This window comes from Ammospiza caudacuta, chromosome 1 (assembly GCF_027887145.1).
Source record: "Ammospiza caudacuta isolate bAmmCau1 chromosome 1, bAmmCau1.pri, whole genome shotgun sequence".
NCBI lineage: Eukaryota > Metazoa > Chordata > Aves > Passeriformes > Passerellidae > Ammospiza > Ammospiza caudacuta.
This window is the reverse complement of record NC_080593.1, coordinates 130427719-130442640: the sequence shown is the minus strand read 5'-3', so window position 1 is coordinate 130442640 and position 14922 is coordinate 130427719. Positions and strand designations below refer to the sequence as shown.

The window sequence follows — 14922 nt, the reverse complement described above, 5'->3', positions numbered from 1 at the left end:
TCTAGCCTGAGTATTTTTTGGGGGGTGTTGTTTTTGGTTGGGTAGCAGGTTTTTAGTTTAGTTTTATTTTTGTGGGGCTTTTTTTTTAAATTAAAAGAACCCCAAGGGCTCAAACCTGAGACATAAATTCCACACACCCCTCCTTCCACCCCAAAAAAAGCAGAAACAAGAGTACATAGGAAGCAGCAAAATATCCAGTGGTGGATCCAGGGCACCCACTTTTATTCTCCAATATATCCAATGTAAGCTAGTCGTGCAGCTGCTTGGGCACACAATGAAAAGTTGGAACTAGTTCCTCCTGTTCCTAAGAAGTAACTGGCAACACCAGTACCACAGCCCTGGATCTGCCTTAGGAAATGCAGGCAGGCTGCAGGGCTGGGCCAGGGAAGTGTCCAGGCCACGCAGGACCATCGCAGCACACGGGAGCAGCGTGTGCCGGCCGTGTCAGACACCCCTGCTCCTGCCACAGCCTCGGCAGCAGGAGGGGCTGCAGCTGTGCAGCCAGCACAGCAGGGCTACATCACCTCCAGGTACTCTACAGAAACCATCCAGCTTTCACAGCTGGTAAAAATTCCCAACTGCAGTTACAACATAAACAATAGCACGCAGCAAATCAAACTGAAATACATACTGTGTTCAGACTCCAGGTTGGCTTTAATGGCAGACTGTCTTCAAGTACAGCAAGTATTTCTGCTCTGACCACTGCTGCATTTATAGAGAAATTGTTTTCTACTTCTCTGTAAGTTAACATAAAACAACTTTTAAAGACTGTATGACAGAATCCTGTTTGATTATCTAACCTTAGGCAACTGTAGTTGCATTTAGTCAAAAACCACACAGCAGTCTGTCTTGTCTAGAAAGACCTCAACAGTAAATGGAAGAGCTTATCACTGCTTGACATGGGTCAGCTAGTAACTTCAGGTTAAAAAAAAACCAGAAAACCAAAACCAAACCAAACCACACATTCCCCCTTTAATTTACTCCCTTTTCACTTGTACATTTCATTACAGTAATAAGTGTTTCTTAAGACTGTGTCTCCAACACATAAGACATTTTTTATCTCCTAACTGGCCTGTAAAACTGTTCTGACAAATCCAAACTGAGAATTTACTTTCAAGTAAAAGTTCATTAAGTTTCATAAAGCCTTTCCTTGACAGAGTCAGAAAATAAAATTTCCTCCTAGCTGGCACTCATGTGAAGTACACTTGCAGCCAAATGGTATAAATTTTACCTCCAACTAAAGGGTTCAAAAAGTCCCTTCTATTGGTAGGATCCAGGCCTCAGTGCATTATTTCAAAACCCTAAAAGCCCCTTCTCCTCCTCCCCCCAGTCTTCAAGTAGGGAAAGTTAAAGTGAGAAAGCAAGCAAAGGACCTTGAAGAAATTGAGAGGCTGCAGTAACACAATAAATAAATTCTCTGACCAGTTCAAGCAGTTCATTACTCAATGCACATATACTTGCAGCAGTCTGATTTACCTTTACATTATGGATACAGAAATGAAGTCCAGTGCAAGAGAGCATTTGAGGTTTCTGTAGTCTTGTGCAGCCCTACCCTAGAATCAGCACTATATAGAACTAAAGTTGAAAGTTAAGACTTTTCAAACAAATGCTATTAAAAAAGGAGCCAAAGGTTCTGTGACAACATGCAGAATTGGACTAACCCATGCTGCCTCAGGGCACTGCATGCACACAAGCTGGGACAACCTCTCCGTGCACACCCATGCCTAGTGCAGGTTAGCTGGTTGGTGTGAAAAACTGAATCTAAGGTCATGCTCTAAAAACACACCAAAAATTGCCTTTTAGCCTTCCAGGAACTTACATGACTTTCACTTCATACAGATTTATCAATCTTAAAATGTTCACTGTTTAACACAAAGTCAAACCAATGGCTTGAGAAAAGAAAGCTTCTCAAATCAATCACATATACACCTACTTTATAGCTATCTGCCTAGCTCCTCCCAAAGTTAGCCTGAAAAACAGTAAAATCTACACAAAGTTTTATTGCAATCATACAAGGGATACATCACAGGTCAAATACAACAAATACTATGATGCAATTTTACATTTATTAAACTACAGTTCAAAGCACAAATTTACACATTCTAAATACACTAAAACATCTAATGAAGTCACACTGGTCTCCCACTGACATTTGATATATCTGGGCGAAAGACAATAACTTTACAAGACTTTTCTAACAGGAATCCTTAGTATAAAAACTGTGTACTTGTATGTAAACTGTTGAAGAACCCAAGTGATGGGTTTCCATCTCCACTAAGTCATCCATTTTGTTGCATATTTAACGCTCAGGGGTTGAATGAACTTGATTTTAAATTTGGACACCATTATCTAACCCTCCCACCCCCCACTGAATTGTAGCTGTAGCTTGTTTTGCCTGGTCCCCATTACTATTACTATTTTTTCAAGTTTTGAAGAGAATGAATTGAATTGAAGATTGTTCCATTTCTTCCAGATTGGAATGTTGACCAGACAAACTACAGACTTGCAACTGCAGGTCTAACTGAAGCGTTAATGCCTGTTTAAGCTGCAGTGGAAAAGCGTTCTTCCGGGCTCAGCTGAATGCACGAAGGCACAAAGAAGAAGTTCTTCATCAATGTGTCTGAAGCAATTCCAGCATCTTGCATCTCATCCCTGCAGCAGAAAAGGTCAAGAGATGTAACGGCAGGTTTTCAGGTTCAATTTCCCTTCAGAAAGCAGGCGCCACGCAGTGTGTGCAGCCAACTGCCCCCGCACGGCTTGGCCCTGGCTCAGCAGAGGGAGCCCAGCTGTGCCAGTGCCTGGCACCCACGGAAATGCTGCCACTTGCCAGGCTGGGAGCACAGGGCCCTGCCTGCCTGGGTGCAGGAATGGGGTACCACACTCCCCATCACCACAACAGCATCACTGCCCTTCCCTCTCACGGTGGTGCCAACACTACACACAAGCTGTGGATATGTGTATTAGGAAAGCTCAAAAGTTGATGTTAAACAGCTTTTGTTAAGCCAGTACAAGACTTGACAACTGCCACTGAACACACAGGTGAGATCACTCAGGTATTCTGCTTTCTTTTGTCAGCCCCAAAGCAAAGTAGGCATTTTATCAGAGATCTCAGTTTAGTCTCATCAGTAAAACAACAGAGACAAAAAAAAAACCAATCCACAAACTAAAAAGGCACATTCTTGCACTCAGCATTTCTCTGTATTTGCCACTGAATGGCATTCTTAAGTGTACACTCCTGAAGGAAGCAAAAGCAACCTTGCCACTACCAAGACAGTTTCCTTACCAGTCACTGAAAGACATCATGTAGTAAATCAGTGGCCTCTGATAGTCGTTAAAGGTGGACTGTTCACCCAAGGTACCAGAACCCATATTGTCAAAGATCAGCCAATCTCCCACGCTCAACTCAGGAAGAAGACAGTTTTCCACAATTTGATCAAGCTCATCACAGGATGGACCCCAAAGGCTGCTTGCAAACAGAGGCTCATCTTCCTTGTATTTCTATATGGAAAAGATTGAGGCAATTCAGGCTTCAGTTTATTGAACAATAATTTTCAAATATACAGAAGGTTAATTTAATAAATAATATGCAATTATATATGTATGAAGTGTTAAATATATATTCAATAGAACAAGGATAGAAAGGACTACCTCTGAAGAATATACAAGGACTCACCTTGTGAACCTCTGGGATAGTATTCAGTTTCTCAGACAATTTACTTGCAAAAGAACCATAAACACCATCATTTATGTAATATGTAAATACTGGTTCATCATCATTCCTGGTTTGCTCCACTGGAAGTAAAAAAAGAAGTTGTCTTGCATGCATGTTTTGTCATAAGTAGTCCTTTTGCAATCTAACTTAAGTCAGCTGCTGTCTCCTGACAAGGGGGTTCCATATATACTAGAATAGGAGAATTACAAGCAGAGTAATCTGTATGAGATCAGATTATAAATTCATTTATAATATTGAGAGGCTTAATCAAATTAATACTTTCAGTAATAACCAGTGGTAAGAATATAAATCCAGAGAAGCAGGGAAGTAGCTTGCTTTGTGATATAATTTTTAATGTTCTAACACAGAACCTTCTAACACAGCATCTGTGATGCACCCAATATAGGTTTAACCTAGTAAGGATACAGGAAGTGCCACACAAAAGTACCAGTGAGACACACAGATAACATGGTCAGAATCCAGAAGGCATATTGCAGTGTAAGCATTAGGGGATGCACCAAACATATAAACAAACTAGTCAATCCCAACTAACAGAGGGCAGTTACCTGTACTGAGACATAACACAGAAAACAAATCCAACCCTTACCTCCAGAAGGAAGAAGTTTATCATACTCAACAGTCTTCTTTGCAATGACATTCACTGCCAGTGTAAATGCAGATGAAACATAATAACATCCAGGCTCTGCAATCACATTAACACCAGATTCCTTAGGAAAGTAGACATCCAGCAATGGCCTGATGACATGATTAACCTAGGAAATTGAAGTCAGAGGTAAGGCCAATGAACTCAGCTTACAGATGTATCACATAGACACTTCCAGTCAGCACACCAAATGCTTACTCTGCCCCTCCAATCTCTGAGAAATGCCTTTACCAGAGGTCCACAATTTATAAAAAAAAAAAAAAAACAAAAAAGAAAACTGGTCATTCTGCTAAACACTTAGATTGAGAACCATGAGTCTGAGTACTACACAGTCTCTTCTCACAACTGATGCTCAAGCTGTGGTAGACTCACAAGTGCACCAGTAACTTCAATGCCCATCCAGCACATCAGATAATGTAAAATTACATATGAACCCACAGAATGGGTAAAGGACCTTTTCATGATCAGTTCTGAATAGTATCATAGAAACAGAATTATTTAATACTAATGTTCATATATTAGGACAGATATGTCAAGATTAACAAATATTTTGGATGCATAACAGAACCATTAGAATTGAGAGAAAAGCCCTGATTGCTGTCAGCAACTCCTCACTTCCACTGTGCTGAATTCATGGAGCCTGTGTTTAAGACAACATACCAGTGTAAACTGGGTATCCTGCCCTATGTGCCACTTCATACTAAAGGTGGCATTTAGGCAAAATCAGAGCCAGCCAAATCAAGACCTCTAGCTTTCTTTTCCTAAGCAAAATACTGGAAATTTTCATCCAGTAGCAACAGGGTTTATAATCCAAAGCATGCTAAGGCACCCTGCACCAAACCATGCAAGAGTCACTGGCTGGACAACAACAGTCAAGAAAAACCTTTAACTATTACTGCTAAGGCTGCTTCAGATAGCAATTTAATCTCTAGCACACTTAAATGAGCATTCAGCCCAGATGAACAAGATTTAAAAGAAGTCACGGGATTACACTATCCATCAAGAATACCAACCCAACTAGTGAGATCTTGAGTTACAGTCTAACATGGAACTTAACTATGTTTCAGCTATCAATTCAAGCTGCAGTTTGAAGGTTAAACACTTCAATTTCTTCAAAAGTAAGAGTTTCAATTTCCAACACATTGCATACCTCTTCCAGCTGAAGTTCTGAACCTGTGAAGCCCCCACCAATATCCAACATGTTCATCTTAAAGCCAAACTCTTCCTAAAATGCATAGGCAGAATGTAAGTACACGAACAACAGCAAAAAGATTTTGTTGCTCCTTACTGTGGTTTTCTGTGTATTTAAGCTTTTGAAACTATTTAGCTGAGTGCATCTAATGAGGGAGTAAGGGCACAGTACAGCTCCCTTAAATCTAGAAGCAAAGCACTGGGATGTCAATAGAGGCTGGTTATACAATTCTCTGCAAGCCCCGCAGCAATAGCAACTCCCATCTTGTGGCTTTTGTTATATTCAGACAGTATTTGCTGAACAGGTGGTGTATTCTGACAAAATTTTAGGATTTCACAAATTTTGTGACAAGACCACTGCAACAAATTTGCACAAAGATCAGCGAGATCCTCAGTTTTACTGCCCCCATATGTTACCAGCCACAGCTAAGGCACTGCAGTAAGAGTAAAAAGACTTGCAGTCTTCTCTGTTTCGTTTACAAACTCCTCACACCACAACAGATGCCAGCATACAATTGTTCAACTCCAATGTAACCTAAAAGCATCAGTTGTGTATTTACAGGACTGAGATTTGAATACCAAAAAGGCTTGACCCAAAGTGGGAAACTAATTTAATCAGAATGTAAGGCTACTGCCTGTCAGTGGAACAGTATTCATTACCACAATTAGGACAAAGTTGGTTTTACTTCTATCACACATCACAAAGCAGTATTTAGTCCCTTACTAAAAGTTCAATTTCCAAGGATTTCTTTTGGAAAGAATGTAGTTGGTTTGCTAATATAATTGGAATAGAATGGCTCCTCTACTGTAGCAATTGCATGTGAATACAGAGGTACTTACAGCCATGTCAAACACACACCGAGCATCAGACAGAGCATGAATGTATGTCTGCAGATCTTTGCAAGAGCCTGAAACATGAAATCTGAAAGAAATAAAACCACAGTAAATACACTGAACCGTGCAGCTTTCAGACCACACAAATAATTTCATCATATAAAACAGCAACAGAAGCAATTCATTCCCAAATGCCCCAAAACAAGCTTAAATGATAATACACAGCAACTGTGCAAAGAAGCTCAGACCACACTGCCTGCTATTGAATTTGTACTTGAGAACTGTCTTTCTCTTAATCCTAAGAATGTCCCACAATATTCTCATCTTTGAGAATTAGTGAATTTTTCAGTCTTCACTATCAAAGTGGCTTAAAGTTGTTCTTCAGTAGTGCCAAAGCTGCAGAGAAGCACTGATGCCTACCAAAAGCTCCTGAATCCCCTCTTGTTCCTTGTTCAAGAGATTCAAGTACTGCCATATGCACTTAGTCACTGAGGTGCTAAAACAAGTGCCAGCATTCCCATGGGATTCCTCAAGAGGCATATGGTCCACTGGTTCTAGACAGACCATACACACACCCAAGCCACAGTGTTCTCTACTCCAAGTCTACTCCTTTAAGGAAGCAGACTTGGAGTAGCAAAGGTCACTTTTCAAACTTACTTGCATGAATCCATATGTGAATTTAAAAATTATTTAAATAAAAAATAATGCACGAGACCCACGTTGTTTTTATAAAAGCTGGTTAAGACACTATACAAAGAGGAATGTTTTTTTCAGTAGTGTCTATTTTTTTAAGATATTTGCAGTTTATGCTTTAACATCCATTTCAAGCAGATACACAACAAAACATTCGTGGTTTAAATCATCAAAATCTGGCTTAACATTTTTTTACTGTCTCGATGACCCATTTATTTGCTTGGTTGCTTTCCTAAACAGTTATGAGCATGTGATGGATTTGTAGCTGAAGGCAGACAGAGCAGACTTGTGCATGCATTTTTCTCAGATACAGTAAAATAGCCATCAAGCTTCCAGGTAAAATACCACAGATTTGTACAAATTTGGAACTCTAGGATTCATTCCTGCCATCTGCAAGCCAACAACTTATCTGAGTATTTTGTCTTGATATGATCAAAGAGTGATATAGAACCTTAACTCTTAACAAAATCTGACCCCGTGTTCATCTTGTTCAAACTATCCAACCTATTCCATGCTGTACTAGCACTTCTGTTATGATGTTTATTGCTGGAAAAATACAAATCAAGTTACCAAAGAAGTTCAAGAGTACAGTTAGAGAATAGGAGAGGCTTCTAAACTTAATTTTCATGCTGACAGAAGGATTTATGAGACTTCATTTCCTATTGCTTTGATGCCTGTAATAGTTACTTTGTTTCATACTAGTTTGTGCTTGCAAGCAAAAGCTCATGATTCTAAATCAATATGATATTGATTGTCTGGGGTTTTTGTTGATTTTTTTTTAAAACCCTGTAAAATAGTATCACCAGGGAAAAATCCTTTTCTCTTTTACATCTTTAGTACCTCATACAAATATCTACTCAGCCAGCAGAGGACAATGAAGTTACTCACTTGACACCAACTATTTGGACTCCCAGCTCCTTAGCACATTCCATAAGGTGCCTACAGTTCTTCAGGGTGGTGCCAAACTTCATATTCATCTCCTCACCAGCAGTAATGTCTTCTGTGGCAATGTGCAGTAAGAGCCTAAGAGAAGGGGAAGATGATTGGGGCAGTTGGTTTACATCATCAGCACATGTGAAGCCTGAAGATTGTCAGAAGTGTGTTGATTATGTTGTCAGTACTCCAGCTCCATCGATGGATGAATCAAGGCAACCTAATAATAACAATCCTGTACAGAGAAAAAACTAGCAATTAGGGGCTAAAACATGGAGCCAACAAGGACAAGGGATTTCGAAATGCAGCAACTAAGACTCTTGCAGCAGCAAGAGTCTGTTGAGTGCTGTAATAGAAAATAATGTTACCTTCTAATAAAGCATAGTTCCTCATAACATCAGTAAGACTAAGATGATTTTTCCCATCTCTGTACCCCTCCCCAGCCCAGAGGTTCCCCTTCAGTCAGACATGTATCAGATTTAGTTAAACTCAGCATCCAGGCTGAAAGCAAGCACACCCTGGCCATATCACATAACCTCCCCTTGTGGCTGAGCACATGGACTCAGGATCAGGGGGTAGGGTGGTCAGACCATTCCCTGCCCCTTCTTCCAGGACACTGTGGGGCACAGAGGCAGCAGGTACCATTTCTTACATTCTCATGCAGTGCAACACCTTCCTCTGTCTGGTCAAAGCCTCATTTTGGGTAGGTTTGGCAAACTGCAGTGCCAATGCTGACCTGTCTCTAAGTTAAAGTAACATTTGAGAGGCAAAGGCATGGTCACATCCAAACCTCTAGAGACATACCCCCAAACCACCCAAATTCAAACTGCTGTCCACTGAGAAAGCCACACCCCCATAAGATCAAGTAAATTTAGTCATCCAGTAAACTAAACAGAGGTGGTGTCATGGCATACATGTAGACTGGGCAGAGCACATTGCAGATAACCAGGATGGGGAGTGTAAATGAGTGGAAGAAACTCTGCACATGGAGTGAAACAGCTCTTTACAAGACAGGCAACAAACAGAACTCAGCCTGGCCACTACACCTGGCTTAACATCTACCATGACTTCTACAAGTACTTTCCAAATGTTTCCTGGTGTGTTTAACATGCATTTTCTAAAGAGCAAAAGGTCCTAAGTTCTCAAACGGTTTGCCCTGCAATCCTTGTTAATTTATACCATTTCATCTTGAGAAACTGATGAGCATTTCCTTTCCTGCTTCTCACTAGCACAGAAAATTATGTTCAAAAAATCTGCAGTCAAACAATAGTCTGTGAAGCATTTGGAAAAATGTGCTAACTGAAGCAAAAAACTGTTACAAGTCAAACTCTTTAAAATGTAATAGAAAAATTCAAATCCATACTATGATTTGTAACCTCATATTAAGATTAGTCAAAACCCCTCCTTCCTTAAGACATCCAATGTTAAATTGACAAATTGTTCTAGCAGCATTTATGTGAATCAAGGTATTTTCAACCAAAACCCACTAAATCTGACTTCTAGAAATCTAAGAGTTTGTTAGAATCATGGAAATAAATCAACATAAAAACTAACAAAACTCTAAAGGCACCAGTGAATAACTGGTAAAACACTAATGGTTTAACAGTCAGTTTTAGCATTGCCAAGGCTTTCGAATCCATTAAGTATAGAGCAGGGCCAGCAGTTACAGAAACGTTTACTTATCACGCATAACATTTTTGCACAGAAATTTCTCTCCAGTATGCAAAGCACAGACAGACTTCCATGAGGATGAAGTATAATCACCAGCAACAGCCATATTAAATCTTGAGTCTTGAACAAGGAATAAAACTGTCTCAAATACCACCACCCCCCAAAAAAAGCACCAAAACAAGTCACAGTTTTGGAAGACGACACAATACTTTAATCGTGACTGTTCAGAACCAAGGAATTTGTTAAGGATATCAGGAATTCAGTTTCTCCAGTGACATTTATGGAAAGCTATATCTTCAATCACTGCAAAGCACTGTAACATTCACTTAGGCTCGCTGTAACATCCACTTCACTCTGGCTCCATATTTCTTAAAGGAATGGCCCAAAGCTAAAGCATTCATATGTGAGGGATGTGATGTGAAATGACAGGAGTGCCAGTCAGTCCAAGAGACCATTATACATTGCCAGCAATAAAGTTGCCATATTTAACAGCTAGATTATCAGCTTTGACCACTTTTCTACAGAGCAGCTGAGCTAATATCAAAGTGACTGAAAAAAATTCTCACTGTCTTAATTATGTGGAAATGCCTGTAAGTGTATTTAATAGACCTGCAGAGTGTGCCCAAACCCCAGGTGGGATCCAATGCACACAGTCATTTGCTGGTAGCTCAGCCCTGACTTCAGCCAGAGCCACTAATATCCACATACAACTCCCTGCAAGATAACACTGAAGCCAAAACAGAGCAGGAGGAAGATGTTATTTGCAGGTGATGAAATACTAGCCTTCTGAACTTTAATCCCTGAAACCTTTACATGAAGATTGCCCTAAAAAAATAACTTTCTCCCAAGATTTCTCCCAAACCAAGGGCCATTGTATTAGGAAGCCAAGACTCAGTAGGAAAAGATGCAAAAAAGCTATTTTCAAAGGAGACAGAAGAAGAACAGATACAAGTGATTTGTACTAAAGAAGCCATGTACTTTGCTTGCAACTCAAGCCACCCAGAATACAGGCAAAAAGTTCCCCCCACAATAAAAGCAAAACTAGGATTTTGACACTTACTTGGCATTTGGATGGTTACGTGAAATTTTCTTCAGCTCAATGTCATTGTCACAAGTCATGATGTTTATCCCAGCTTTTGCTGCATACTTGATCTGAGAGGCTTGCTTGCAAGGGTTTGTGTAGATGATGTTTTCAGGAGAAATGCCCAGGTCTTGTACCAATGCCATTTCAGACTGAAAAGCAGGAGCATACCAGAGTTTGACAAAGTGCACAGCATCATCTTTCCTGAATTTTTATTAGGTGTGCTCTATTACCCCACTAAAGTGAAAACTATCTACTGCTTCTAGGGCAGAAGTACAGATTTTCAACAGCCAGTTACAAATGAATTCACAGTTCAAATTTTATTTATAAACATGGCACCTGGCACCAAAGAGATGAATTTACACCAGCAGACATATGAAAGAAAATAAGGCACACAGGCAAGGAAAACTTACTTTACTGGAACATGCAAAACCAACACCAAGGGTCCCCAGAATTTCGAGTACACCTGGAGTAGAATTGCATTTTACAGGGTAAAATGGCTTTATTGGTGCCATCACGTTCTGCCATTGCATGTTATTCCTTACAAGCTTTCCAAGATCTCCAACATAAAATGCCTTTTTTCCAGTCTGCAAAAGGAAGAATAGGAAAATAAAATGTCTGAACCTGTAGGTTTGCTGTCAAGACAAACAACCCCAAGTCTTAAAGAACTATGTACCTTTTTTTTACCCTGCTCTTAAGTTTTAGATTTGACCTTGAATAATGTTTTTCTGTTCAACTAGCAATTTGAACTAGTTTAAAAAAACCAAAGGGAATACCTACCACTTCAGAGATATTATGAATGCTATTGACAATATTCTGAGATTCCTGAATAAAAGATTCTACTTAAATGCCAAATGCTGATTTTATAAAAAAAACCAGATTAAGTTACACACTTTTTTCAACTTTTTATTTTCAGAAGTCTGCAGCTATTTATAGGAAGAAGATCCACTGGGATGAAAGCTTCCACAGTCTCAATGAATTTATATCTTATTATAAATGGAATAAAATCTGATGCACTAACATTATTTTAACATCTAATAGCTTGTTTTACTGAAAATTTGTCTGATGGTATTTTAGTTCAGGCAGTCAAGTTTGAGACTGTTCTCCACATCTTGTGAAGAATGAAGTTCAAAAGGAATTTTAAGAACTAGACTTCATGTTAAAGGTGACAGAATCAAGTACACAATCTTTAAGAAAATGCACAGACTTTTCTGGAATGTTAAGTTCTGCACATCTGTTACAATATAGTCTTTCTCACTATGGAGTCATGATGCAGGTGTAGTGGATCAAACTACAAACAGATCATTCCAGATTTGTCCATAATGTGCACTCAGTAAAAGTACTGTAGGTGAATGCCCTACTGTAAATCAATTAAAGACCATCACAAAACACATGATGGATCTGAATCAAGACTGTACATCAAATGTCAATTCTAGCACTTGACTTTTGCAGATCTGAAACTCTACATGTTGTGGCTTATTTTATACAAAGTCTTTATTTCTGTTTAAAAAACACAAATAGAAATTCCATCGGGTGGAAGCATACTGACCCCCTGTACGGGTCACCAGCAGGATTGGGATCTGGAGCTTTAGATCCATGGCACAGGCCTCTACCCCTTGAGCTAAAGGAGTAAATGAAAGCAGCAGGAGGCAGCTATCCTCTGTGAGCCAGCCAGTGGTTGGAGACATGACATGTTGCCAGTAGTTTACCTATTTATTTGCTAGACAGAAAAAGAATATTAGGAATCAGGATTTGGGAATCCTACACCTGAGTTCAGAAGGCCATGGAATTTAGCTATTTGATGTACTATAGTTGACCACTTGCACATGAATATTAGTTCTGATAAACCAAGGGAAGAGTGAGCAACTCACAGGTATGGCATATGAAGAACACAGGATTTGCTTAATGAAACATTTTTAAAGTTTGCTCTTTCTACAATTTTGTCTACAAAACAAAAGCTACATCTTCCTGCCTCCTCAGTAATGAGTGAAGCCTTATTCAAAAAATGACTACTGTATACACAGAATTATTCAACTTTCTTTCCAGTTGGCTGCTAAACTTCAGTAGCTTTTACAGTTTTTCTTGAGAGAACCTCACAATGTACTTGTACCAGAGTTTCCACAGGGGAGAAGGGTAACAGGAAGATGTATGAATATTAACCATGATGGCCCTCAAAAAATTTAAACATGGCTTTAAACAGGCTCAGCATAAATGTTTTTCAGAACTCTGCCATATTTTCAAGGAAATAACAAAAAGGTTCTAACTGAATATATCCACTTGGATAATTTTAGGTGCTTGTTCTGAACCCTACTGCTAATAAAATCTCTTCAAACAGTGAGATGGGAACCTGTATTTAATTATATCAGCCAGACTACTTTCCTGATAGTCACACTCAGGGCAGTAAGAGCTGATGCCCAAATTTCCCCAACAGAATTCTGCCCAAAGCAAGAAAACAGCAAAGCAGCAGAATTAGAAGAGGAAACTAATTTATAAATAAGGTGAGTGAGGCTTAGCTGACTGTTTCTCTGTTGCTGTCAGCTCATCAACTCTAAAATACTTTGACCTAGTTTGAAGACTTAGGGAACTAAATCAAAAGATCTGGAAAGAAAACTTACATGAGTATGTTCATAAATACAGTTGTCAATAACATCTGCAAGAGTTGCTCCTTCATCCAACAGACCAATGGAGTAATTTGCATCCTCAAGAAATCCTTTCATCTCAGCCGTATTCCACAAAGCCGACAGTCATAAACCAAGAAACACAAGGGATGGGCTTCCAAGCCTTAAATCCGGGTCCTTAAATTATGCAACAAACTGCAGAAAGAAGACATGTGTCAATGGAAAAAGAGGCACAAAGCACACCATGCTGCTGCTTAAAAATCAGCTTTCTACACCTGATGTCCTACAAACAGTAACACACCCTCTACAAAGACCAAAGATGTTTTTACTCTGCTCGCCCTGCGTTTGTCAGAGATATGGATAGAACAATTCCACTGAAGCCAAGAATAAAATAGAAGCTGGGCACTTTAAATCTGACACTAACTTCCAGAAAGAACTGATGCAAGGCTGTTCTTGAGAAGAATTCCAGACTGTATGCACTCTGATCTGCACGGAGTTTATGCAAACGATGAAAATACTGCAAGTGCAGCATAACTGTACAAATGCCTCAGCTCAGTTCTTTTCAAGTAAAGCATCTTAAGCAATGCTAGCATTCAAATGTGCAACTGGAAGACTGCCTGTAACAGAACATTCCTGAATTTGTTATAGAAAACTTGTACCTTGTTGATGAAATGTTAGCAGTGATATATTTGTACTAATGTTCTAGTTCTTTTGATGCTAATTTATAAGCACTGCATTTACATATTGTATTTATTAGACATTTATTTTGTTGTTTTGCTCATAACACTGGCTACAACATTTAAAACTGTTAATTGCAATACAGAGGTTAACATAAAGAAGCCACTACGCTAGAAGTAATTTAAAAAGTGATAATCTTAGCATGTAGAATTGTTATTAAAATAAAGTAATAGTTACAGTCTAACTTTATTTGCATCTTGCTTATCCTCAGCTCTTCACTGCAAATTAGCTTGGTAGTTAGTAGTTTATACAGTGTTTTCCAAAAGAATCTAAATCAACAAAGTCAAAACACTGAAAATACTGTTAAATATAGTCTTAGAATGCAGATTGACTAATCTCAAGTAAAAATCAGCAGACAGCAGACAATTACCAACAGCTGACTATATACCTTCATTTGCTTTACTTGATGAATAGAACAATCTGTAGTTCACATTCCATTAGAGTTGCGGGTCTTGTTTAAAACAGCTTCTTAGCTTACATCAACCCACTGACCACATTTTTGTTTCAACTGTCATCTTTATGACTAACACAAGATTGATCAAAACCAGCTAGCTAACTAGATTCCTTCTCTATATGAAGACCTAAGGCTTTTTAATATCTCAACAAAAGTTGCATAGGACTTGTAAAAAAAGTGATGGTTGTTTTCTAAAGCCACCTGCACTTAGATTTACAATAGCAGAATGATTTTTCTAATTAAAAGTATTTATAGAAACCACAACCATTGTAGCTGAAAGCCAAAAATACTTTATTAAGACTATATAAATTAAGATAATTTTGGCTTCAAATT

At 38.9% G+C, this 14922-nt stretch overlaps 1 protein-coding gene across 2 annotated transcripts in view; it reads right to left on the bottom strand.

The window, feature by feature from the left end:
- Positions 1 to 313: 313 nt before the first annotated feature.
- The window catches only part of AZIN1 (antizyme inhibitor 1), a 26052-nt gene continuing 11443 nt past the window's right edge, over positions 314 to 14922 (bottom strand). The window contains exons 3-12 of one of the 2 annotated variants that reach the window (XM_058803904.1): positions 13395 to 13592; positions 11193 to 11366; positions 10759 to 10931; positions 7983 to 8117; positions 6408 to 6489; positions 5527 to 5601; positions 4320 to 4485; positions 3674 to 3792; positions 3284 to 3498; positions 317 to 2652 (exon numbers count right to left, since the gene is read on the bottom strand). In XM_058803904.1, coding sequence (XP_058659887.1) covers positions 2541 to 2652; positions 3284 to 3498; positions 3674 to 3792; positions 4320 to 4485; positions 5527 to 5601; positions 6408 to 6489; positions 7983 to 8117; positions 10759 to 10931; positions 11193 to 11366; positions 13395 to 13496 — 1353 coding nt within the window. In that variant the 5' untranslated portion in view covers positions 13497 to 13592 and the 3' untranslated portion in view covers positions 317 to 2540. Of the gene's footprint in view, positions 2653 to 3283; positions 3499 to 3673; positions 3793 to 4319; positions 4486 to 5526; positions 5602 to 6407; positions 6490 to 7982; positions 8263 to 10758; positions 10932 to 11192; positions 11367 to 13394; positions 13593 to 14922 lie in introns of those variants that run through there. The other variant, XM_058811827.1, reaches the window with a different exon arrangement.